Below are 27,949 nucleotides of genomic sequence, written 5' to 3'. Positions count from 1 at the left end.
ATGATTTCAGCTTTTATTTCTTTCATCACATTCCCAGTGGGTCAGTAGTTTACATACACTCAATTAGTATTTGGTAGCATTGCCTTTAAATTTATTAACTTCGGTCAAACGTTTTGGGTAGCCTTCCACAAGCTTCCCACAATAAGTTGGGTGAATTTTGGCCCATTCCTCCTGACAGAGCTGGTGTAACTGAGTCAGGTTTGTAGGCCTCCTTGCTCGCACACGCTTTTTCAGTTCTGCCCCCAAATTTTCTATAGGTTTGAGGTCAGGGCTTTGTGATGGCCACTCCAATACCTTGACTTTGTTGTCCTTAAGTCATTTTGCCACAACTTTGGAAGTATGCTTGGGGTCATTGTCCATTTGGAAGACCCATTTGCGACCAAGCTTTAACTTTGTGACTGATGTCTTGATGTTATTTTAATACACTGCTCAAAAAAATAAAGGGAACACTTAAACAACACATCCTAGATCTGAATGAAATAAATAATCTTATTAAATACTCTTTTCTTTACATAGTTGAATGTGCTGACAACAAAATCACACAAATAATCAATGGAAATCCAATTTATCAACCCATGGAGGTCTGGATTTGGAGTCACACACAAAATTAAAGTGGAAAACCACACTACAGGCTGGTCCAACTTTGATGTAATGTCCTTAAAACAAGTCAAAATGAGGCTCAGTAGTGTGAGTGGCCTCCACGTGCCTGTATGACCTCCCTACAACGCCTGGGCATGCTCCTGATGAGGTGGCGGATGGTCTCCTGAGGGATCTCCTCCCAGACCTGGACTAAAGCATCCGCCAACTCCTGGACAGTCTGTGGTGCAACGTGGCGTTGGTGGATGGAGCGAGACATGATGTCCCAGATGTGCTCAATTGGATTCAGGTCTGGGGAACGGGCGGGCCAGTCCATAGCATCAATGCCTTCCTCTTGCAGGAACTGCTGACACACTCCAGCCACATGAGCTCTAGCATTGACTTGCATTAGGAGGAATCCAGGTCCAACCGCACCAGCATATGGTCTCACAAGGGGTCTGAGGATCTCATCTTGGTACCTAATGGCAATCAGGCTACCTCTGGCGAGCACATGGAGGGCTGTGCGGCCCCCCAAAGAAATGCCACCCCACACCATGACTGACTCACCGCCAAACCGGTCATGCTGGAGGATGTTGCAGGCAGCAGAACGTTCTCCACGGCGTCTCCAGACTCTGTCACGTGCTCAGTGTGAACCTGCTTTCATCTGTGAAGAGCACAGGGCGCCAGTGGCGAATTTGCCACTCTTGGTGTTCTCTGGCAAATGCCAAACGTCCTGCACGGTGTTGGGCTGTAAGCACAACCCCCACCTGTGGACGTCGGGCCCTCATACCACCCTCATGGAGTCTGTTTCTGACCGTTTGAGCAGACACATGCACATTTGTGGCCTGCTGGAGGTCATTTTGCAGGGCTCTGGCAGTGCTTCTCCTGCTCCTCCTTGCACAAAGGCGGAGGTAGCGGTCCTGCTGCTGGATTGTTGCCCTCCTACGGCCTCCTCCATGTCTCCTGATGTACTGGCCTGTCTCCTGGTAGCGCCTCCATGCTCTGGACACTACGCTGACAGACACAGCAAACCTTCTTGCCACAGCTCGCAATGATGTGCCATCCTGGATGAGCTGCACTACCTGAGCCACTTGTGTGGGTTGTCGACTCCGTTTCATGCTACCACTAGAGTGAAAGCACCGCCAGCATTCAAAAGTGACCAAAACATCAGCCAGGAAGCATAGGAACTGAGAAGTGGTCTGTGGTTACCACCTGCAGAACCACTCCTTTATTGGGGGTGTCTTGCTAATTGCCTATAATTTCCACTTGTTGTCTTTTCCATTTGCACAACAGCATGTGAAATGTATTGTCAATCAGTGTTGCTTCCTAAGTGGACAGTTTGATTTCACAGAAGTGTGATTCACTTGGAGTTACATTGTGTTTAAGTGTTCCCTTTATTTATTTGAGCAGTGTATATCCATAATTTTCCTGCCTCATGATGCCATCTATTTTGTGAAGTGCACCAGTCCCTCCTGCAGCAAAGCACCCCCACAACATGATGCTGCCACCCCGTATTTCACAGTTGGGATGGTGTTCTTCGGCACCCAAGCCTCCCCCTTTTTCCTCCAAACATAACGACGGTCATTATGGCCAAACAGTTCAATCTTTGTTTCATCAGACCAGAGGACATTTCTCGAAGAAGTACGATCTTTGTCCCTATGTGCATTTGCAACCCGTAGTCTGGCTTTTTTATGGCGGTTTTGGAGCAGTGGCTTCTTCCTTGCTGAGCGGCCTTTCAGGTTATGTCGATATAGAACTCGTTTTACTGTGGGTATAGATACTTTTGTACCTGTTTCCTCCAGAATCTTCAAGGTCCTTTGCTGGTGTTCTGGGATTGATTTGCACTTTTCCACAAAAGTACGTTCATCTCTAGGAGACAGAACGCGTCTCCTTCCTGAGCGGTATGACGGCTGCGTGGTCCCATGGTGTTTATACTTGCGAACTATTGTTTGTACAGATGAACGTGGTACCTTCAGGCGTTTGGAAATTGCTCCCAAGGATGAACCGGACTTGGAGGTCTTGGCTGATTTATTGAAACTTTCCCATGATGTCAAGCAAAGAGGCATTGAGTTTGAAGGTAGGCCTTGAACTACGTTCAGATGTACACCTCCAGTTAAGTCAAATGATGTAAATTAGCCTATCAGAAGCTTCTAAAGCCATGACATAATTTTCTGGAATTTTCCAAGCTGTTTAAAGGCACAGTTAACTTAGTGTATATAAACTTCTGACCCACTGGAATTGTGATACAGTGAAATAATCTGTCTATAAACAATTGTTGGAAAAATTACTTGTGTCATGCACAAAGAAGTCCTAACTGACTTGCCTAAACTATAGTTTGTTAACAAAAATTTGTGGAGTGGTTGAAAAACAAGATTTAAGACCTACCAACCTAAGTGTATATAAACTTCTGACTTCAACTGTATGTATGTACAGTTGAAGTCGAAAGTTTACATACACATAGTCATGGTCAGATTTGCCGAAGGGAGGATGATGATTGGCCTTATGTGCGTTTCTGTGGGTAGAATAAAAGTGGTCTAGAGTTTTTTAAAAAAATTTTTTTTTTTTAAAAAAAAAAAATTTTAGCACCCCTAATGGCACAGGAGACGTGTTGGTAAACTCTCTTGGTATATTAAAGGGTCTGCAGCTTACCATGAGGTATTCTATATCAGGTGAGCAAAAGCTCGAGATTTCTTTCACACTGGAAGCAGCGCATCTGTTGTTTATGAACACGCACCCCTCCCCCTTTGGACTTGCCCAAGTCCGCCTTCGTTCGATCTTGTCCTACTTACATTGTCATCCAGCCACGTCTCTGCAAGGCATGTAATATTGCAGCTTTTCAAGTCTCTCAGATTGTCTCGAAAGTTAATCCATCTTCTCAAGTGACTGGACATTGGTGAATAGAATGGAGGGGAGTGCCGGTTTATATTATCTTCGTCTCAATCTCACCAGGATGCCGGCACGTCTCCCGCATTTAGGAGTTGGAAGTCGGATTTTAGGTCAAAAATCGAGGTAACTTTCGATCTGATGTCCAGTAGTGCTTGGTGGTATGATTATTGTATGACATTTTCTGTAAAAAAAAAAAATAAAAAAAAAAATCTGAACACAAAAAGTCACTAAATAACAGACTGGTTGGAACTCGTAAGATGACGCCCTTATCTGTCGGCGAAACCCTCCGAGGTGTGTGTGTGTGTGTGTGTGTGTTAGAGAGAGCTGAGTGCCAGGACCTGAGCATTTTCACACATGGATCTCTGCTCAGTGTTCCCGCTGACACAGTGACTGGAAAGGGTTCTGAGCTGACCCTTGCCGTGGCTGTGCCTACCTCCCGGTGTGCCAGTAAAAGTAATGTTGGCTCCACTTGTTTCGTTATATGACCGAGTCGGCTCTACCCTAGATATTTCTAGGGCTGGTGTCATTCTCAACAGGCACTGACTCTGCTCTGTTCAGGGAATTAATGGCTTAATTTCTTTGCTTGGATTCCCCCCCCAGCTTCTAATATTTACTTTGATAGGGCATACAGTGCATTCGGAAAGTATACAGACCCCTTGACTTTTTCCACGTTTTGTTCGTTAGACTTATTCTAAAATTAAGTTGTTTTTTATGGTGTGCCAATACCCCGTAATGACAAAGCAAAAACAGGTTTTTAGATTTTTTTGCATTTTGCGCATTAAAATAAAATACGGAAATATTCTATTTACATAAGTATTCAGACCATTTACTCAGTACTTTGTTGAAGCACATTTGGCAGAGATTACAGCCTTGAGTCTTCTTGGGTATGATGCTACAACCTTGGCACATCTGTATTTGGGGAGTTTCTCCCATTCTTTGCTGCAAATCCTCTCAAGCTCTGTCAGGTTGGAAAGGGAGTGTCGCTGCACAGCTATTTTCAGGTCTCTCCGGAGATGTTCGATTAGGTTCAATTCCGGGCTCTGCCTGGGCCACTCAAGGACATTCCGAGACTTGTCCCGAAGCCACTCCTATGTTGTCTTGGCTGTGTGCTTAGGGTTGTTGTCCTGTTCGAAGGTGAACCTTCACCCCAGTCTGAGATCCTGAGATCTCTGGAGCAGGTTTTCATCAAGGATCTCTCTGTACTTTGCTCCGTTCATCTTTCCCTCGATCCTGACTAGTCTCCCAGTTCATGCCGCTGAAAAACATCCCCACATCATGATGCTGCCTCCCCCATGCTTAACCTGGCACCATCCCTATGGTGTCCTGACGTGACACTTGGCATTCAGGCCAAAGAGTTCAGTCTTTGTTTCATCAGACCAGAGAATCTTGTTTCTCATCGTCTGGGAGTCCTTTAGGAAAACTCCAAGCGGTTTGTCATGTGCCTTTTACTGAGCAGTGGCTTCCGTCTGGCCCCTCTACCATAAAGGCCTGATTTGGTGGAGTGCTGCAGAGATGGTTGTCCTTCTGGAAGGTTCTCCCATCTTCACAGAGGAACTCTGGAGCTCTGTAAGAGTGACCATAGGGTTCTTGGTCACCTCCCTGACCAAGGCCCTTCTCCACTGTTTGCGCAGTTTGGCTGGACGGCCAGCTTTAGGAAGAGTCTTGGTGTGGTTCCAAACTGCTTCCATTTAAGAATGATGGAGGCCATGGTGTTCTTATGGACCTTCAATGCTGCAGATGTTTTTTTGGTACCCTTCCCCACATCTGTGCCTTGACACAATCCTGTCTCGGAGCTCTGTGGACAATTCCTTCGACTTCATGGCATGGTTTTTGTTCTGACATGCACTAAGGACCTTTTTATATAGACAGGTCTGTGCCTTTCCAAATCATGTACAATTAATTGAATTTACCACAGGTGGACTCCAAGTTGTATAAACATCTCAAGGATGATCAATGGAAACAGGATGCACCTGAGCTCAATTTTGAGTACCATAGCAAAGGGTCTGAAAACATAAAGGTTCTTATTTTTTTATTTTTAATACTTTTGCATAAATGTCTAAACCTGTTTTCACTTTGTCATTATGGGGTATTGTGTGTAGATTGAGGAAAGAATGTAATTGAATCCATTTTAGAATAAGGCTAACGTACAACATTTGGAAGAAGTCAAGGGGTCTGAATACTTTCCCGAATGCACTGTTAATTCTGTATATTATTTTGTGGCTGATTTTATTTAATATGCACATGCAGCATCTGTTGAGATGCACAGGAGATCAGGTCATGAGGGATTGTTTTTTGGCACACCCAAAGATCTCTCTCGTCTCGTATGATTCAACACCCATTATGTATTTCCTACCTACTGTACACACCACTGAAAACCTGATTGCCTCTAAACTGCCTCATTGACACATCCACACGAGTTTATTAGAAAAAACTCTAATTTTGCATTTGACATTTGTGTAACAGTAGTCTCACTCACCATAAAGTATGGCCCCAGCTCTCTTGAATGCACTGAATTGTCTTGCATGTGTTATCCGACTGCTGCTACCATCAAAATGAGTCACCTGATTTGAGCTACACAGCACCTATCATTGGGACGTTTAAGACATTCACCACCCAGCTATTAATGGGAGGTATGAAATGTTAGCCACATGGGAGGTTAGAGACCGTGTGGTGCCAGGAAAACAACCTCTACCTCAACGTGATCAAGACAAAGGAGATGGTTGTGGACTACAGGAAAAGGAGGACCGAACACACCCCCATTCTTATCGACGGGGCTGCAGTGGAGCAGGTTGAGAACTTTAAGTTCCTTGGTGTCCACATCACCAACAAACTATCATAGAACAAACACACTAAGACAGTTGTGACGAGGGCATGACAAAGCCTATTCCTCAGGAGACTGGAAAGATTTGGCATGGGTCCTCAGATCCTCAAAAGGTTCTACAGCTGCACCATCGAGAGCATCCTGACTGGTTGCATTACTGCCTGGTATGGCAACTGCTCGGCCTCTGACCGCAAGGCACTACAGAGGGTAGTGCGTACGGCCCAGTACATCAGTCTAGGTCCAAAAGGCTTCTTAACAGCTTCTGCCCCCCCCAAGCCATAAGACTCCTGAACAGCTAATCAAAGGGCTACTCAGACCCCTCTTTTATTCTGCTGCTACTCTGTTTATTATCTATGCATGGTCACTTTAACTCTACCCACATTTTTTTATTTATTTAACCAGGTTGGCCAGTTGAGAACAAGTTCTCATTTACAACTGCGACCTGGCCAAGATAAAGCAAAGCAGTGTGACAAAAACAACAGTTACACATGGGATAAACAAACGTATAGTCAATAACACAATAGAAAAATCTATGTACAGTGTGTGCAAATGTAGTGAGATTAGGGATGTAAGGCAATAAATAGGCCATAGTGGCGAAATAATTACAGTTTAGCATTAACACTGGAGTGATAGATGTGCAGATGATGATGTGCAAGTAGATATACTGGGGTACAAAAGAGCAAAAAATACTAAATAAATAACAATATGGGGATGAGGTAGTTGGGTGTGCTATTTACAGATGGGCTGTGTACAGGTACAGTGATCAGTAAGCTGCTCTGACAGCTGATGCTTAAAGTTAGAGAGGGAGATATAAGACTCCAGCTTCAGGGATTTTTGCAATTCGTTCCAGTCATTGGCAGCAGAGAACTGGAAGGAAAGGCGGCCAAAGAGGAGTTGGCTTTGGGGATGACCAGTGAAATATACCTGCTGGAGCGCGTGCTACAGGTGGGTGCTGCTATGGTGACCAGTGAGCTGAGATAAGGCGGGGCTTTACCTAGCAAAGACTTATAGATGACCTGGAGCCAGTGGGTTTGGCGACGAATATGAAGCGAGGGCCAGCCAAGAGAGCATACAGGTCACAGTGGTGGGTAGTATATGGGGCTTTGGTGACAAAACGGATGGCAATGTGATAGACTGAATCCAATTTGCTGAGTAGTGTTGGAGGCTATTTTGTAAATGATATCGCCGAAGTCAAGGATCGGTAGGATAGTCAGTTTTACGAGGGTGTGTTTGGCAGCATGAGTGATGATGCTTTGTTGCGAAATAGGAAGCCGATTCTAGATTTAATTTTGGATTGGAGACGCTTACATGTACATATTACCTCGACTAACCCATGCCCCGCACATTGACTATGTACTGGTACCCCCTGTATATAGTCTCGCTATTGTTATTTTACTGCTGCTGTTTAATTATTTGTTTTTAATTATTTTTATATATTTTTGTATTACTTTTCAATTTTTTACATAACATGTTTTTCTTAACTTCTTAAAGCATTGTTGGTTAAGGGCTTGTAAGAAACTGTAAGGTCTACACCTGTGACAAATCGGCGCATGTGACAAATAACATTTGATTTGAAGTACACCTTTGCCTGCAATGGGTGAGCTCATAGTCTTTCACGAGGGATAACTCATAAAATTGTGAAGCATATACTGTGGTGTCTCTCTTTTTGAGATAGGAAGTGGTTTTGTTTTTTTAATGTCGTATATTATCGCCAGAGGTTTGGACTCGAGTGTCGCACGACTTGGACTCGAGTGTCGCACGACTTGGACTCGAGTGTCGCACGACTTGGACTCGAGTGTCGCACGACTTGGACTCGAGTGTCGCACGACTTGGACTCGAGTGTCGCACGACTTGGACTCGAGTGTCGCACGACTTGGACTCGAGTGTCGCACGACTTGGACTCGAGTGTCGCACGACTTGGACTCGAGTGTCGCACGACTTGGACTCGAGTGTCGCACGACTTGGACTCGAGTGTCACATTTGATGGCTAAAGATTTGGCTTGATATAAAATAACTTGAGACTTGACTTCAACTTGAGTTCTCTAGACTCGTGACTCTACTTTGACTTGAGACTGACTTGAAATGATCTGGCTAGGTTTTAACGTTTTGTCATTCATTTTGTAGTACAGTTTAAACTTCACTCAACTTTCTAGGGCAGTGGTCACCAACCGGTTGATCGCAAAGGCATTTTTATTCAATCCCCAAACATTTCTGTAAAAAAAACAACGATAATGCCTTGTTCCTATTTTTTTTTCACATCTTCTGGTCTGGTGCCTCTGCATCCTCGTTTTTCCTTGATTTCTATAGCAAATCAAGTGCACTATGGGCCTAACTCTGGCCAATCGGAAGGCTCAGATGACCGTGTCTGCAGTATCGTAGCAGGCATAAAATAAAGCTACAGCAAAGTTGATACTGTGAGATTTTAAAACCATGACTAGAGAGACTGTCAATAAATACAGCAAAGATATGCTGTTTTTATGAGTGAGTTCATGTTTAGGTTCTTACTCAGCACTGTCAACACTTTGTATTCAACACTTTTATAAGCCATAAAATGCACCTTTATCCTATTTCCACTCAGTGCTACAGCAAGCACTGCAGCAGTAATGAATGAGTAGGACAGTGTTTCTATAGGGTTGCATTGTTTTTAGCGGCTTGGGTCTTTTTTTTTATATCCAGGAATATTTAACTTTCTCTGTTCATAAGAGTAACAACATTTAATTTGTGCATGAGGCAGAAATAATGCAGTGCAACTCGAGTTTCGCCATAATCTGGAAGACTGTGTCCCTTTTTGGTCAGGGAGAGTGGAGGGATTTTAAGAGGCAGACCCTCAATCTGCTGCTCTCTCCCTCCGCTGAGACTGAACATCAGATGCAGGCATCAGCCCAATAAAATGTAAATAAAAAGCATTTTTTTTTAAAATGTATGCTCACTCAGCTATGCTTCACAAGTAATACAACAACGGATCTATTACTGATGTGATCATATAGCCTACTTCAAATTTTGAAATGTATATAGTTTTAAATTGCTTGAAAACAAAGGCGTTTGCAGGGCAATTCAATCAAAGCCAATATGTGGTGGTAGTGTATTGGGCCTATAGCTGTTTTTAATTGGTTAATGTTGAAAAGGCTTACATTTTAAGTTATTTTACAAAAAAATCTGAGCGGTAGTTCTCTGCATGCATTTTGATTCAAAGTGATCTTGACTCAGAAAAGGTTGGTGACCCTGTTAACACTATCAACATTTCCCTTTACTGTGGCAATTTTGATCGAATCACCGCAATATTAGCCACTTTCAATGCAACATACAGTACCAAAACAAACTATGCAAGAGATTTTGTTGTAGGCAGAACGACTCGGAGTAGGATTTTATTGTATTGACATGCACGACTCAGCTCATACACTTCACAGACCATTGTGGCATAAACAATCAGCGCTGCAGTAGCCATATATGCAAATAGACCATTGCCATATATGGATCTGTGCCATTTACTTTGAACTGGACTGTGTTTACAGCATGAGCGGTCGTGAGTAGATGCACTTGTTTTGAGATCAAAGCGAGAGTTGCATGTAGCCACGTGTGCAAATTTTGTTTATCCTTTGCTAGTTATTGAGTTATTAGCCCAGTGTTAGATCATATGTAGAAAAAAAGTAACACACTAACAAAAAAACTAACGAGGCGATTTAGAGGGTATCGGTACTGAGTCAATGTGTGGGGGTACATGTTAATCGGGAATTTAGGTTACATGTACATGAAGGTTGCGGTAAAGTGACTATGCATAGATAATAAACAGCTAGTAGCAGCAGCAGCATCCCAAACATGTTCAGTGGGTGTCTGAGTATGCAGGCAATGGAAGAATTGGGACATTTTCAGCTCCCTGGAATTGTGTGCAGATCCTTGCGACAATGGGCCTCAAGATCTCATCACGGTATCTCTGTGCATTCAAATTGCCATCTGAAAAAATGCAAATGTGTTTGTTGTCTGTAGCATGTCTGCACATACCATAACCCCACCTCCACCATTGGGCACTCTGTTCACAAAGTTGATCAGCAAACCGCTCGCCCACACGTCGCAATACACGCCATCTGCCCAGTACAGTTGAAACCTGGGAGTAATCCATGAAGAGCTGACTTCTCCAGCATTCCAGTGGCCTTCGAAGGTGAGCATTTTCCCACTGAAGTTGGTTATGATGCCAAACTGCAGTCAGGTCAAGACCCTGGTGAGGACGACGACCATGCAGATGAGCTTCCCTGAGACGGTTTCTAACAGTTTGCTGAAATTCTTTGGTTGTGCAAACCCATAGTTAAATCAGCTGTCTGGGTGGCTGGTCTCAAGACGATCCCGCAGATGAAGAAGCCGGATGTGGAGGTCCTGGGCTGGCGTGGTTACACGTGGTTGTGAGGCACTGCCAAATTCTCTAAAACAACGTTGGAGGTGGCTTGTGGTAGAGAAATGAACATTAGATTCTCTGGCAACAGCTCTGGTGGTCATTCCTGCAGACAGAATGCCAATTGCACGCTCCCTCAACTTGACATCTGTGGCGTTACAAAACTGCACATTTTAGTAGCCTTTTATTGTCCCCAGCACGTGATCATGCTGTTTAATCAGCTTCTTGATATGCCACACCTGTCAGGTGGGTGGATGGATGGATTATCTTGGCAAAGGAGAAATGCTCCTGAACGGGGTTATAAACAAATTTGTGCACAAAATGAGAGAAACTTGTTGATCTTTTATTTCAGCTCATGAAACATGGGACCAACATTTTACATGTTGCATTTTTATATTTTTGTTCATTGTAGTAATAATGGGCACTAGCGGCCTAGATTATGCTGAGACTGACCGGCACAGAACAGTTAGTGGTGGTGGCTGGGAGGTCTGCTCTGCTGCGACGGTAATGGCGGTTCCAATGGCTCATTGGCTTCAAGCAAGGTGCCGACAGCTGGCAAGTTGTGGCAACAGCGTGTCACCAAGGTTGTGGGTTTAATTCCTGAATGGGTATACAAAAAATATTGTACACTATACAATGGCTTTGTTGGATACTTGTTTCTGATTGGCTTGAAAGGCATTCTTGAGTGCATTATTTCCCTATAACGAACGGTGTATATATGCACAGTATAATTCAATTGCTATAGCTCATTCTTACATGTTTAGTGTTTGACCTGCTTTTGAAAGCAAAAGTTGAATTGATTGGCATTGTTGAAATCAATTTTCATAATTGCAAGTTAGGACTGATGCTTTGGTTAGCTAAACTAGCAAGTCAGTTTTTTTTGTTACCATGGCAACTACTGTAGCTATCTAAACTTGCTAGCTACTTCAGTGGCTGTTGAACACATTTCTAGTGGCAAATGTGTTTAATTATAGACATGGTATAAAAGGGATAATCAACTCGGGGCTCTAGTCGTTCTCTGGAAAATAATGCAACCCAGTGGAAGGTCAGTTCTACTCCGCTAGCCCGTCATGGAACACACCTTCCACGTCATTCATTATTTTCCACAGAACGCATAGCCCCTCATTGATTATCCTTTACGTGTCGCTTTAAAGGATAACCGTATTATAGGTTCACCCACATACGTACATTATTGCATTCACTCACATTCTCGGTCACTGTTACTGCAGTGCTTCACAAATGGAGGCTCGCTCATTTTGTTCCAATTAAATGTAGGCTCACAGGAAAATGGAAGTTTCACATTAGGCATTTGTGATTTACACACTCACTGAGCAGCTAGCTAGGCCATCCTGAGTAGAACAGATGTGATCAGATGAATTAACATACCGTGAGCATAAGAAATTGTGTAGTTGGTATGAAAATTGCTCATTGATGTTATCTGGGCAGTAAAATGTAGGCTAGCTTTACTCGCTGTGTGAAAGGCTATACCTGTGTGTCTGCTCTGTTGGTTGAGCAAATAGTGACACACCCAGAGTTTCGGCAGTTGTATGGCAGTCTGTGAAAGCCTTAATGCTTATGTATCCCTGTATGATCCTTCCTACAATTGAAGTCGGAAGTTTACGATTATTTCCCTTATAATTCACTGTACCACAATTCCAGTGGATCAGAAGTTTATATACACTAAGTTGACTGTGCCTTTAAACAGCTTGGAAAATTCCAGAAAATGATGTCATGGCTTTGGAAGCTTCTGATGGGCTAATTGACATCATTTGAGTCAATTGGAGGTGTACCTGTGGATGTATTTCAAGGCCTACCTTCAAACTCAGTGCCTCTTTGCTTGACATCATGGTAAAATCAAAAGAAATCAGCCAAGACCTGAGAAAAAGAATTGTAGACCTACAAGTCTGGTTCATCCTTGGGAGCAATTTCCAAACGCCTGAAGGTACCACGTTCATCTGTACAAACAATAGTTCGCAAGTATAAACACCACGGGACCACGCAGCCGTCATACCGCTCAGGAAGGAGACGCGTTCTGTCTCCTAGAGATGAACGTACTTTGGTGGAAAAGTGCATATCAATTATTACAGAACAACAGCAAAGGACCTTGTGAAGATGCTGGAGGAAACAGGTACAGAAGTATCTATATCCACAGTAAAACAAGTCCTATATCCACATAACCTGAAAGGCCGCTCAGCATGGAAGAAGCCACTGCTCCAAAACCGGCATAAAAAAGCCAGACTACGGTTTGCAACTGCACATGGGGACAAAGATCATACTTTTTGGAGAAATGTACTCGGGTCTGATGAAACAAAGATTGAACTGTTTGGCCGTAATCACCATCGTTATGTTGGGAGGAAAAAGGGGGAGGCTTGCATGCCGAAGAACACCATCCCAACCGTGAAGCACAGGGGTGGCAGCATCATGTTGTGTGGGTGCTTTGCTGCAGGAGGGACTGGTGCACTTCACAAAATAGATGGCATCATGAGGAGGAAAATTCTGTGGATATATTGAAGCATCATCTTAAGACATCAGTCATGAAGTAAAAGCTTGGTCGCAAATGGGTCTTCCAAATGGACAATGACCCCAAGCATACTTCCAAAGTTGTGGCAAAATGGCTTAAGGACAACAAAGTCAAGGTATTGGAGTGGCCATCACAAAGCCCTTACTTCAATCCTATAGAACATTTGTGGGCAGAACTGAAAAAGCGTGTGCGAGCATGGCCAACAAACCTGACTCAGTTACACCAGCTCTGCCAGGAGGAATGGGCCAAAATTCCCCCAACTTATTGTAGGAAGCTTGTGGAAGGCTACCCAAAACATTTGACCCAAGTTAAACAATTTAAAGGCAATACACTCAATTAGTATTTGGTAGCATGTAAACTTCTGACCCACTGGGAATTTGATGAAATAAATTATTCTCTCTACTATTATTCTGACATTTCACATTCTTAAAATAAAGTGGTGATCTAACTGACCTAAGACAGGAATTTTTACTAGGATTAAATGTCCAGAATTGTATTTGGCTAAGGTGTATGTAAACTTCTGACTTCAACTGTATATCCCTGTAACTTATGGATATCAGGGAGTGAGTCCATCCAAAGGTTAAGTTCAGTAAGATTAGGTGATGCTATGATACCAAGGCACTATTACGCAACAAGATATAGGGCTAGGCCACTCCCTGTATTCTAGAAGAGCCTTACCCTTTAAGACATTGTCTGATTTGTGTCTTTGTCTGCATTGTCGGGCGTCACCAGCGGCCTGCATGTGTTTTGCTTGCTCAGTGTGTGTTTCTTTCTCTGAGTTCCAGAAAGAGAAGTTTGCCGGTCGGAACACAATTAGATTAACCCAAGGAGGGATTGCGAAGCCCACTAGTCTTTTACCCAGTGGGAAATATGGCTATTCCCGTGCTGCTAGTTCTGATTAGATGTGAACAAAAATAGGCAAATGATTAGATGTACATTTAGTGCCTTCAGAAGGTATTCATACCCCTTGACTTAAATCCACATTTTGTGTTACAGCATGAATTCAAAATGGATTAATTAAATAATTTTTCTCTCCATTCTACACACAATACCCCATAATGACAAAGTGGAAACATGTTTTTAGACGTTTTAGCAAATGTATTGAAAATGATATATAGAAATATCAAATTTACATTCACGCCCCTGAGTCAATACTTTTCTGCAGCGATTACAGCTGTGAGTCTTTCTGGGTAAGTCTCTTAAAAGCTTTCCACACCTGGGTTGTGCAGCATTTGCATTTTCTAAATTCTTCAAATACTGTCATATTGGTTGTTGATCATCACTTAACACTGTGAGCCCATGCATCTTATTATATGATGTAAGCAAATGTTTACTCCTGAACGTATTTAGGTTTGACTCGAGACATTTCAGCTTTACATTTTGTATTAATTAGTAAAAATTGTAAATGCAGAATTCCACTTTCTAGGGTATTGTGGGTAGGCCAGTGACAACATCTAAATTAAATACATTTTGAATTCGGGCTATAATGCATCAAAATGTGGAAAAAGTCAAGGGGTGTGAATACTTTCTGAAGGCACTGTAAGTCCTTTAGAAGGAAAAGAATGTGGAGTGCTCTCCAAACTGGAATAGAACTGCTCTCTACAGAGATGCTCTCCCTCTCTCGGTCTGCCCACTCAGATTACTCCTCTGATTCCAGTCGGCGGAAAGAACAGAATCTGCTACAGACAGGCAGATCCACCCGGATGGCAATCTCTCCCAGTCTCCTCTGATCCACTCCCTACTTCCCTCCTGATGGCACTGGAGAAATGACTGTCATTCGGTTGGAAGACTGCAGCCTGCACGATCCATGTTCAGGGACTGAGGATGTGGTGAGGCAAGGGCTGCGTTTTAATAGTCTAACGTAGCGTCCTCTGCTTGTCTCCTCCTTCAGCTGCACTGAGCCGAAAACACAGGCTAGGTGAATATGGAGGATGTCTACCAATTTTGGTTTCTCCCGTCTATGCTGATATGAGTGCATATGAAGGAAATTCTACATGGAGAGGACACAACTTTAGATTATTGAGATGTAGGCTACCTAGTGTTTACTAGTCTGCTCCACGCAGGCAGAGACAGGAAGCAGCCTGAGCAAAGCTGCTGCACAGACAGAGGGGGGAGAAGGGACTGGGGGAGGGATCATCTTGTGACAGGGTCACGGGAAATGAATAAGGAAGAATGTTATATCTCGCTACTGCTAGACTTGTCCGGAGCAGCTGTTCAACATCAAGACAGGGGAATCCTAAATGCAAATCTCCCTGGCCGGGTGGGTCACCAAGTGTTAGGGTTTTGAGTTCCATTTAAAACCCAGCCTGCTGGCCGCCTAACCCAGAGAAGGCTCCCTGTGAACAGAGCCTGGGGCCTCGTATCCAGCCAGTGTCTCAGTGACATTCTGCTGAGCTGGCTGCCTAATCGCATCGCAGGGCAACATTTTGGATGATAATTTACAAAAGGGGGCCTTACTCCTCCACTTTGTCACACTTACTGCACAGTTTTTGTCCTCAGTTTTCTCCTCGGAGAGGAAGCCAACCTCAGCCTCATTGTTGTCATCAACATTGTTGCATGTGCTGCATGGACCATGCAGACTGAACGAAAGTGTCTCGTGGTCAAGCAACAACAAATGTGCTGGAGTGACGGGGTGGGACTAGATCTGTGTGGAGCGAGAGGGAGCGGAGAGGGGTGGACTCAAGTAGCAGAGCAAACTAAAAATGGACGTTACACATCGCATATCACATTTAATAAACCAAACATTCAAATACCGTTATAGAAGATAAAGTAAAAACCCAAACCGGTCCGTGTATCAATACCGGGGTGTGTGTGTGTGTGTATATAGTAAAATACGGTATACTGTCCAGCCATAAGTAGGCCTATCATGATACTGGTTTAGCATTATACTAGAAGGCTAATTACCAGTAGTACTCATAGTTGATAGCGAGTAAGCCTCTTTACAGTTGTGCTCTGGCAACCAAGTCTCTAATACCAACTAAATAAACATGGAGAAAGAACTGTGGAGCAGATTTTATCATTAGTCCATTTGGTTGGCTTGTAATATTTGATCAATAAACGGGTGCATTGTACAGTTGCCTTTTAAATGATTTCAGTGGGCAGTGCAGTGGGTATTTTGAGTTGCATGTAGAACTTTCTAAAATAATTAATAATAGAATAGTTGCCGTGGTAACTAGAAATGTACTTCAACACTTGTGTAGCAACAGTGCTAGTGGTGAATGTAGATGGTTTCCTAGATATTTGATAACATAGCTGTGTGTTTGAACTGAAGGATGACAACACCGGATTGTATACTGCCTCCCAGAATTTCCTCACTCCTGACTGAGGTCTGTGTGTGCCTTCTGCGCTTATCCTGGAAATCCAACCGCTGCGATCCTTCCGCATGATTCTGTTGATTGCTCATGCCTTGTCCAGTTCTTCGAATCTGTGACTCCACACAGTACCTGGTATGACATCAGGACAATGTTACTATGTTCCTTCACTTCCCGTCTCCGCTGAGTTTCTGAGGTTCCTCTCTTCATTCAGTAGGGGTCAGTGAGAGAGCGCAGTCTCCAGGGCTGTGTGTGAGGCTAATTGTGAACCTTTTATTGAAGTCGGCTCATCTGTAGGAAACGGTCTGGCCTGACCTAGTTAACTGAGGAGCAGAGATCCTCTGAGGAAGACCAACACCGGTCAGGGCTCTCAGACACTCATCAATGCAGCTTTGTCACAGAGAGGAGAGTACAACGTGCAGTACTACAGTACACACACATTATGCACCTACTGATCATTCCTTTATTAACTGCCATCAGATGAAATATAGGGGAGACCTTGGCTGGTAAATGGTCAAATTGGCCAATGTCCAAAAGAAAGACTTATGGCCTCAAAATCCATCTACCTAACACTAGGCCTATCCTTTATTAGGTTATATGTGTTTTTTAAAACTTTTTTCTCAGTGCATGAAATGGCCTTGTTTCAACCGCTTTCAATTCGTTAGCTACTCTGAACAACTCACATCCAAACCAACCATTTAAGACAGTGCTAGATAGTAAATCTCCCAATGCTTGCCTTGGCTTCTGAGCTCTGAAAGGAGCAGCCACCATGCAGCCGGGTCTACGGAGACAAAGAGAATCCGTTATGTAATGGGCTATTTCATGTTGCTCCCCAGCCTGGCATGTGTGCAAAGGTTGCAGAGCAAACAGAGGAAACGGGTAGTGAGGAAGCGGGTAGTACTCGGCACTGAGGAGAAGGGGAGAGGAGAAAGGATAGGTATTGGAGAGTAGAATATGGAAAGGGAGGAGAACAGGAAGAGTGTCAGAGGAGAGCTGCTGAAGCTGTGGTGACTCAGCCTGGGTACTGGGAGAGGAGAGAATGGTGTGTTAGAGGGAGGCAGGGCAGTGCTCTACCCATACTTAACTGTTCTCTACACTGGTTTGGACTCGTCATTCCCAAATATACCATTGTTGGACACAGCAGTTAGAAATGTCCATATAAAGATACAACATGTTTGGGACCTCCGCTGGGATGCTGAAAATGCTGTGGTGTTGGAGATGTGGGGTTGTCTGTTTTCTGTCTGACCGTCCATCCAACCTATTTATTTTTTTCTTAATCTGATAAGATGTTGGATGGTGCCAGACAGAGTTGCTGTAGAATGTATAGCTCCTGGCAATGCACAAGTCACGTGTACTGTTTTCCTGCACAAAGTACCCCTCTGGATGCTATCAGTCTCATGCACATGTCGCATAGTGCGGCCCGTCGGTCGCTCGGTGCGGCCCGTCGGTGCGGCCCGTCGGTCGCTCGGTGCGGTAAGCTTTAGCTGTCTGTGGAGGAGAGGGTATCACAGAGTATGTGAGCGGTGTTGACAACACTGCTCTGGCGCTACATCTCCTTTCCATCCGCTCCACTAAAAACCTCTCTGCGCTCACAGGAGAGAGAAAATGCCACTCTAAATTCGTTCCATTCATTAAAATCACAATTTAACCAACACCCATCTATTTTTGTGACTACCTGGACCTACCATTTTGGTTTTGAAGTATTGAAATGAAACCATATGATTTGAATGAAGTGTTTTAATAAACATGAAAATGTGAACGTAAGAAGCGCTTATCATTTCAAATAGGCTACATGTCATATTAAACAGCATATAAACACTCTAAATAGGCTATATGTCATATTAAACAGCATATAAACACTCTAAATAGGTCAGGAGCCAGACAGGGAGCCTTAGAAGGAACGGAAATGAATTATTTAGGCTTTATTTCAATTTTTTAACGCTTTAGCCTACAAAGAAATACTTTGAATTATTTGCAAGTTCAACACTGGGCTGGTAGGGAGTCAGGGACATTAAGCACTCAGCATTTAAACAACATTTAACTCTATTAAATAATTATAGTTTATAAATTGCTCATAGACTGTGACTGACTTAGAATGATATACAAATGAAACAAAAAATGCCTTATTAGGCTCACTCTACAGTGCCTTTGAGTCTGGCTTCAGGCTCATGTGATGGTGCCTGGAGAGCAGGCCAGCAGCAGAGAATATCCTCTCTACACTGGCAGAGCCACTGGGAATGCTAAACACCTTTTTTGCCAATTTTGTCAGGCTGGGCAGGGATGCAGAGTTGTTGTTTTTTTCAATAGGCAGGCCTAAAGGTTTTCGGACAAAATAGCCAAAATAAAAATGGAAAGGGTCTTGAAGTTGGAATATGCAAGGCCTATTGGGCCAAAATCAATTATGGCCTATTGTATGGAATGGAACAAAAATGAAAACTTTTAAGGGATCAGATTTTTTTATTTATAAATACTGTGCTACAATGGCACACTTAATTAGCTACCCACCATATTCCTTGCTTTTAGCATGTGCACATAGTAAGTACAGCATCATGCTTTCGAGATGTCTTTTCAGGTTCCACAATGATTATTTAGTTGTGGACATTACATCACCACACTCCCTCTCTTGGTCCTCATCTTTGTAAGTCACCTTGATTTTGCACCTGTGTGTTTTATCAGTTTCTTGTGAGCGCTACTGGAGCAAAATTGGAGTGGGTGAGAAGGCCTTCCCTCCAGCCTTTGGCAATCTCACTCGGTGCTCCAGTCAAACTTGGATAGTGGACTACACTCCAACTGAAAACATTTGGAAACCTCTGTCTAACCTGTGTTCTGTCCTGTCTCTCCATAGGCACTGGCGAAAGCGGCAAGAGCACCTTCATCAAACAGATGCGCATCATCCACGGGACGGGCTACACTGACGAGGACAAAAGAGGCTTCACCAAACTGGTGTATCAGAACATCTTCACCTCCATGCAGTCCATGATCCGGGCCTCTGAGACCCTCAAGATCCAGTACAAGTATGAACAGAACAAGGTGAGTCTGGGTGGGGTAGAGGGGATGGGGATTGGGGTTCACTCATTAGAAAAATACATTGTTAGTCAAAATGTCTTGTATTATTATAGTCTTATGTAGGCATATATCTAGACGCCACATTAGAGATCACTTCCAGTGAATTCGGAAAGTATGTAGACCCCTTGAGTTTTTCCACGTTTTGTTACATTACAGCCTTATTCTAAAGTGGATTAAATTTGTTTGTTTTTTCCCCTCATCAATCTACACATATTACCCATAATTACAAAGTAAAAACAGGTTTTTAGAAATGTTTGCAAATTAAAAAAAATAAAAAGGTATACATTAGTATTCAGACCCTTTACTGAGGACTTTGATGCACATTTGGCAGCAATTACAGCCTAAGATCTTCTTGGGTATGACACTACAAGTTTGGCACACCTGTATTTGGGGAGTTTATCCTATTCTTGTCTGCAGATCCTATCAAACTCTGTCAGATTGGATGGGGAGTGTCGCTGCACAGCTATTTTCAGGTCTCTCCAAAGATGTTCGGGCTCTGGCTGGACTACTCAAGGACATTCAGAGACTTGTCCCAAAGCCACTCCTGCATTGTCTTGGCTGTGTGCTTGGGGTTGTTGTCCTGTTGAAAGGTGAACCTTCACCCCAGTCTGAGGTCCTGAGCACTCTGGAGCAGGTTTTCATCAAGGATCTCTCTGTACTTTGCTTCGTTCATCTTTCCCTCGATCCTGATTAGTCTCCCAGTCCCTGCCGCTGAAAAACATCCCCACAGCATGAGGCTACTACCACCATGCTTCGCCGTAGGGATGGTGCCAGGTTTCCTCCAGACATGACGCTTGGCATTCAGGCCAGAGTTCAATCTTGGTTTCATCAGACCAGAGAATCTTGTTTCTCATGGTCTGAGAGTCCTTTAGGTGCCTTTTGGCAAACTCCAAGCAGGCTGTCGTGCCTTTTACTGAGGAGTGGCTTTCATCTGGCTACTCTACCATAAAGGCCTGATTGGTGGAGTGCTGCAGAGATTGTTGTCCTTCTGGAAGGTTCTCTCATCTCCACAGAGGAACTTTAGAGCTCTGAAAGAATGACCACCGGGTTTTTGGTCACCTACCTGACCAAGGCCCTTCTCCCCCGATTGCTCAGTTTGGCCAGGCGGCCAGCTCTAGGAAGAGACTTGGTGGTTCCAAACTTCTTCCATTTAAGAATGATGGAGGCCACTGTTTTCTTGGGGACCTTCAATGTTCCTTAAAAGTTTTTGTACCTTTCCCCAGATCTGTTCCTCAACAAAATCCTGTCTCAGAGTTCTATGTACAATTCCTTCGACCTCATGGCTTGGTTTTTGCCTTGACATGCACTGTCAACTGTGGGACCTTACATAGACAGGTTTGTGCCTTTCCAAATCATGTCCAATCAATTAAATTTACCACAGGTGGACTCAAGTTGTAGAAACGTCTCAGGGATGATCAATGGAAACAGGATGCACCTGAGCTCAATTTCGAGTCTCATAGCAAAGTGTCTGAATACTTATGTAAGTAAGGTATTTCTGTTTATTTTTTGTTAATGTCGAAATACCTATTTTTGCTTTGTCATTATGGTGTAATGTGTGTAGATTGATATTCTTTTTTTATTTAATCCATTTTAGAATAAGGCTGTAACCTAACAAAATGTGGAAAAAGGGAAGCGTTCGGAATACTTTCCGAATGCACTGTATGTGAGCAGCAAATGGTTAGTGGTCTTTACTGTAGTTTTTGAATGGGTCATTGACTCCTCATATACAGTGGTTGCTCCACTAAACATTTTGCGATTATGCTGCAGGACTTAGAGGTGATTTGTAGTTTAGTACGGTACCCTGTGTCACCACTTCATTGCTCCAGACCAGCGCAAGGGTGAGTTAGAGGACTGATTATGCTTTTGGGTCCTACTGTGTCTATCTGACAATGACTGGGCGACATAAACCTAAATAGAAACTGATAATTGTGCACGACTTCAGTATTACTTACTAAAACTGTTACACTAAGGTTTTTATTATTTTATTTTGTTAGGATTATTTTGATTTTACTGTAGTATTGTAGCCCCCCAACAGGTTATGTTGTACAGCGCCTGAGTGGTGCAATGGTCTAAGACACTGCATAGCAGTGCAAGCTGTGTTGTTACAGAAGCTGGTTCAATACCCGTGCCGGCCTCGACTGGGAGACCCATGAGATGACTATAGGTTTTTGGTTTCTCTCCCTCTAAACACAGAAAAAAATCATTCTAAATAACAAACTGGCTTTATTTACAAATGAGTAACAATGTCTCACCCCATGTTCAAGGGTGGCCTTTTTCTCACTTATTTTACGTTATTTGAAAACTAAATCTTCTCCAAAATAGTTCTTTTTTAAACAAAGCGATTATTATGAATTTAGAATGATATAAAATCCCCTTGGATATTCTCAGATATATTATTAGCCCTTTTATTAGCAGGACAATATACACTGCTCAAAAAAATAAAGGGAACTCTTAAACAACACAATGTAACTCCATGTCAATCACACTTCTGTGAAATCAAACTGTCCACTTAGGAAGCAACACTGATTGACACTGATTGTTCTCAACTTGCCTACCTGGTTAAATAAAGGTGAAATAAATTAAAATAAATAAATACATTTCACATGCTGTTGTGCAAATGGAATAGACAACAGGTGGAAATTCTAGGCAATTAGCAAGACACCCCCAATAAAGGAGTGGTTCTGCAGGTGGGGACCACAGACCACTTCTCAGTTCCTATGCTTCCTGGCTGATGTTTTGGTCACTTTTGAATGCTGGCGGTGCTTTCACTCTAGTGGTAGCATGAGACGGAGTCTACAACCCACACAAGTGGCTCGGGTAGTGCAGCTCATCCAGGATGGCACATCAATGCGAGCTGTGGCAAGAAGGTTTGCTGTGTCTGTCAGCATAGTGTCCAGAGCATGGAGGCGCTACCAGGAGACAGGCCAGTACATCAGGAGACATGGAGGAGGCCGTAGGAGGGCAACAACCCAGCAGCAGGACCGCTATCTCCGCCTTTGTGCAAGGAGGAGCAGGAGAAGCACTGCCAGAGCCCTGCAAAATGACCTCCAGCAGGCCACAAATGTGCATGTGTCTGCTCAAATGGTCAGAAACAGACTCCATGGGGGTGGTATGAGGGCCCGACGTCCACAGCTGGGGGTTGTGCTTACAGCCCAACACCGTGCAGGACGTTTGGCATTTGCCAGAGAACACCAAGATTGGCAAATTCGCCACTGGCGACCTGTGCTCTTCACAGATGAAAGCAGGTTCACACTGAGCACATGTGACAGACGTGACAGAGTCTGGAGACGCCGTGGAGAACGTTCTGCTGCCTGCAACATCCTCCAGCATGACCGGTTTGGCGGTGGGTCAGTCATGGTGTGGGGTGGCATTTCTTTGGGGGGCCGCACAGCCCTCCATGTGCTCGCCAGAGGTAGCCTGACTGCCATTAGGTACCGAGATGAGATCCTCAGACCCCTTGTGAGACCATATGCTGGTGCGGTTGGCCCTGTGTTCCTCCTAATGCAAGACAATGCTAGACCTCATGTGGCTGGAGTGTGTCAGCAGTTCCTGCAAGAGGAAGGCATTGATGCTATGGACTGGCCCGCCCGTTCCCCAGACCTGAATCCAATTGAGCACATCTGTGACATGTCTCGCTCCATCCACCAACGCCACGTTGCACCACAGACTGTCCAGGCGTTGGCGGATGCTTTAGTCCAGGTCTGGGAGGAGATCCCTCAGGAGACCATCCGCCACCTCATCAGGAGCATGCCCAGGTGTTGTAGGGAGGTCATACAGGCACGTGGAGGCCACAAACACTACTGAGCCTCATTTTGACTTGTTTTAAGGACATTACATCAAAGTTGGATCAGCCTGTAGTGTGGTTTTCCACTTTAATTTTGAGTGTGAATCCAAATCCAGACCTCCATGGGTTGATAAATTGGATTTCCATTGATTATTTTTGTGTGATTTTGTTGTCAGCATTTAATAAGATTATTTATTTCATTCAGATCTAGGATGTGTTGTTTAAGTGTTCCCTTTATTTTTTTGAGCAGTATATATTGGTCATGGCTCCCAAGTCGCGCACAATGGGATTGCCTTGCCTTCTGCAGCTGTATCCATTGAATGTGAGCGAGGTTCAAGGCACGATGGCAGGGGGCACGGGATAGGCTGCAGAGCCACGCACAGAAGACGGACCTAGCCCAACTAAACTAAATAACCTCTAATATCGTTATATTATCAAGTTGACGGCACAGTCATATAGCCCGGCACCTACATAAAGCTGACTCACTCATTCATGGCTTTGGATCAAAGTAAATAAGTACCAACATTCTTTCTGATAGTCTTGAAAGAAATGTTTTGGTTATCCTGACCTGGACACCATGTACATTATTGTAGTAGGCCATTATGGGCTGTTAGCAATACAATATACTTTTACCAACACCTCTCTGTATTTTGGTACTTTGTGGATGGGGGCTCCGGCAGTGCAAACAGATGCAGGTTCAATATCCGTGCCGTTGCCACCGGGAGACCCATTAGGCGGCTTTTGGTTTTAATTTAGAATCCTTCAATCCTCTATATGTAATTATTGGCGGAGAGTCACGTCATATTTTTCCATATACTGTTGGCCTACCGTAGGCGACATGAGTCACTAGTGTTGAGTAATGTGCTGTTAAAAGTTGTGGTGGTCTTATTTATTTAAAGAGCATATTGAAGTTAGAAGCAATAGGATTTGAAGCAAAAGCCTACAATTATTTTAGCACCGTTTCGCGCTGCTCTGAGACCAGCATGGGGACTGGTCTTGATAAACCAATAAGATTTTTATTTTTGCTGCATCTCCATTTGTGTATTGGTTAGACTACAAATATACAATTAGGGTGTGGAAATGTTATGCTCTTAGTGTAACCTTCATTTAACTAGGCAAGTCAGTTAAAACTTTTTTGGGCTAGACGTGCCGCTAGCGACCCACCTCGACAACATCCGGTTAAATTGCAGAGCGCGAAATTCAAAAATACTAAATTCGTAATATTAAACATTCATGAAAATACGTAATATTAAACATTCATGAAAATACAAGTGTCTTACATCATTTAAAAGCTTAACTTGTTAATCCAGCCGCTTTGTCAGATTTCAAAAAGGCTTTATGGCGAAAGCATACCATGCGATTATCTGTGGACAGCGCCCCGCATTCAAAAGCATTAAAAACATTTTCCATCCAAGCAATGCATCGCGAAAGTCAGAAATAGCGATAAAATAAATCCCTTACCTTTGAAGATCTTCATCTGGTTGCAATCACAAGGGTCCCAGTTACATAACAAATTGTCCTTTTGTTTGATAAAGTCCTTTATATCCCAAAAAATTAAGTTAATTTGGCGCGTTTCATTCAATAATCCACCTGTTTCCCCTCGTTCAAAATGCATACAAAATGAATCCCAAATGTTACCAATAAACTTGGTTCAAACATGTCAAACAATGTTCCTAATCAATCCTATGGTACCCTAATAGGTAAATAAATGATCAAATTTAAGACGTAAAATAGTATATTCAATACCGAAGATAAATAACGATGATCGTGCACTCATTCACACACACCAAAAGACGAGTCCTTCTGAGTGACACTTAAAAAGAATACGAATACTTCATTTAAAATATATATATATATTTAGCCTACAATTTTATATATATATATATATATATATATATAAACATAAACAATTTCTAAAGACTGTTGACATCTAGTGGAAGCCATAGGAACTGCAATCTGGGTCCTAATAATTAGGCTTTCCCATAAAAAAGCCTTGGAAAGTCCAATGACCTCAACAACAACAACAAATTCCTGGATAGATTGTCCTCGGGGTTTCGCCTGCCAAATCAGTTCTGTTATACTCAGACATTATTTTAACAGTTTTAGAAACTTTTGAGTTTTCTATCCAATACTACAATGCATATGCATATCCTAGCTTCTGGGCTGAGTAACTAACAGGCACTTTACTTTGGGCACCTCAGTCATCCAAACTTCCGAATACTGCCCCCTAGCCTTAAGTTAAGAACAAATTCTTATTTACAAGGACAGCCTATTCCTTCCTCCCCGTTGTGGAATTGTACCCCGGGTTCCCGCACGACACGGGGGATTCTTTAGCTAAATAGCCAAGTACTGTAGCCTACCCCCGACCGTCACGATGTACAGCGCCATAATTTCCGTTCCATCCTAACAGAAACCCAGTGGGTTTTTTGTTTTTCTTTGAATAGAAACGCCATAATATTAATCAAATTAATTAAGCAAAATGTATTAGTCAGTCCCGTATACTATGTTCTTACAAAAAAAGGTTTTCAATTCTCTAGTACAGCCACTATTGAAGGCTATCAAATGCTTCTCAAAGATGCCCTCTGGTGGTCAAACTAGCACTGGTACTAGCAATGGTGCAGTGATTCACACTTAAATTACGTGCCATAGAATTCTGCGGCACCATGCAAGCTGCGCTGCAGTACGCTGCAACTTTTAAAGGACAAACCACTGTATGCCCTAGGAATGTGACAAATTGCCAATTTTTCTTAATGTTTAAACTGTTCCGTTAAAAATTCTAAAATACCACGTGAATTCACAATGTAGCTGTGCTGCTGCAAGCAACATTTTGGGTCTCACGGGCATCCCTTTCAGATGGTTAAGCATTGCACCTGTGCTACCATTAGTGTACCTCCATTCCAGTTTGTAGAGTTTGCATTTCCTTCTTATTTCGCTTCTCCAAGTATTGCCTTACAGGACTTTGCTGCTGTCGCTTGCTTTTTTCTGCCAATTTTCCAACTGTTAACGACGATGATGTAGTAGTGGAGAGTCTAATCCAAATAAATTGATTCCTCAACTCCTTGCACATCGACTGACAGTGTTGACTCATATTTCTAAGCTTCAGGAATCGACTCCTAAGATTCAGTATTTTTGAAATAGAGGAGACTGATTTTATATACAGTGCCTTCACTCCCCTTGACTTTTTTTCACATTTTGTTATGTTACAGCTTGAATTTAAATATAATTGAATTGAGATGTCTTGTCACTGGCCAACACAATACCCTATCATGTCAAAGTGGAATTATGTTTCTAGAAATGTTTACAAAGTAATATAAAAATGAAAAGCTGACATTTCTAGAGTCAAGTATTCAACCCCTTTGTTACGGAAAGCCTGAAAATGTGCTTAACTAGTCACACAATCAGTTGCGTGGACTCACTCTGTGCAATAATAGTGTTTTAACATGATTTTGAATGGATACTTTATCTCTGTACCCCCACACATACAATTATCTCTAAGGTCCCTCAGTCAAGCAGTGAATTTCAAACACAGATTCAACCACAAAAGACCAGGGAGGTTTTCCAATGCCTCCTAAAGAAGGGACCTATTGGTAGATGGGTATACATAAACAAAGAAGCCATTGAATATCCTTTTTAGCATGGCGAAGTTATTAGTCACACTTTGGATAATGTATCAATACACCCAGTCACTGCAAAGATGCATGTGTCCTCCCTAATTCAGTTGCTGAAGAAAACTGGGGATGGATCAACAACGTAGTTACTCCACAATACTACATTTAAAAGAAGGATATAAATATTCCAAAATATGCATTGTGTTTGTGACAAGGCACTAAAGCAATACTGCAAAAAATGTTGCAAAGCAATTCACTTTTTGTTCCTGAATACAAAGTGTTATGTTTGGGGGCAAATCCAACACATTACTGAGTACCACTCTCCATATTTTCAAGCATAATGGTGGCTGCGTCCTATTATGGATATGCTTGTAATCGTTAAGGACTGGGGAGTTTTTCCAGGATAAAAAAAAAAAACCGGGATGGAGCTAAGGACAGGCAAAATCCTAGACGAAAACCTGGTTCCGTCTGCTTTCCACCAGACACTGTGAGATGAATTCACCTTTCAGCAGGACAATAACCTAAAACACAAGGCCAAATCTACACTGGAGTTACTTACCGAGAAGACAGTGAATGTTCCTGAGTGGCCTAGTTAAAGTGTTGACTTAAATCTACTTGAAAATCTATGGAAAGACCTGAAAATGGTCTAGCAGTGATCAACAACTAATTGGACAAAGCTCAAAGAATTTTGAAAAGAATAGTGGGCAAGTGTTGCACAATTCAGGTGTGGAAAACTTTTACTTACCCAAAAAGACTCACAGCTGTAATCGCTGCCAAAGTGTTGACTCAGGGATGTGAATACTTATGTAAATTAGATATTTCAGTATTTAAATTTTCAATACCTTTGCAAAAATTTCTAAAAATATGTTTCCACTTTGTCGTTATGGGGTATTGTGTTTAGAAGGGTGAGAAATTAAGTTAAACCATTTTGAATTCAGGCTGTAACACAATGGATTAAGTCAAGGGGTATGAATACTTTCTGAAGGCACTGT

The 27,949-nt window shown here is 42.9% G+C and overlaps 1 protein-coding gene across 3 annotated transcripts in view; it reads left to right on the top strand.

Annotated features, from left to right (window-relative positions):
• Positions 1 to 27,949, top strand: part of LOC106613802 (guanine nucleotide-binding protein subunit alpha-11) — a 79,705-nt gene that overhangs the window by 20,918 nt on the left and 30,838 nt on the right. For all 3 annotated transcript variants that reach the window (XM_014216425.3, XM_014216424.3, XM_014216426.3), the window contains one exon: positions 19,345 to 19,529. In XM_014216425.3, coding sequence (XP_014071900.1) covers positions 19,345 to 19,529 — 185 coding nt within the window. The remainder of the gene's footprint in view (positions 1 to 19,344; positions 19,530 to 27,949) is intronic.

The sequence above is a fragment of the Salmo salar genome, chromosome 10 (genome assembly GCF_965601325.2).
Source record: "Salmo salar chromosome 10, fSalSal1, whole genome shotgun sequence".
Lineage (NCBI taxonomy): Eukaryota > Metazoa > Chordata > Actinopteri > Salmoniformes > Salmonidae > Salmo > Salmo salar.
Note: the sequence above shows the minus strand (reverse complement) of the source record. Positions and strands in the feature narration are given on the sequence as shown.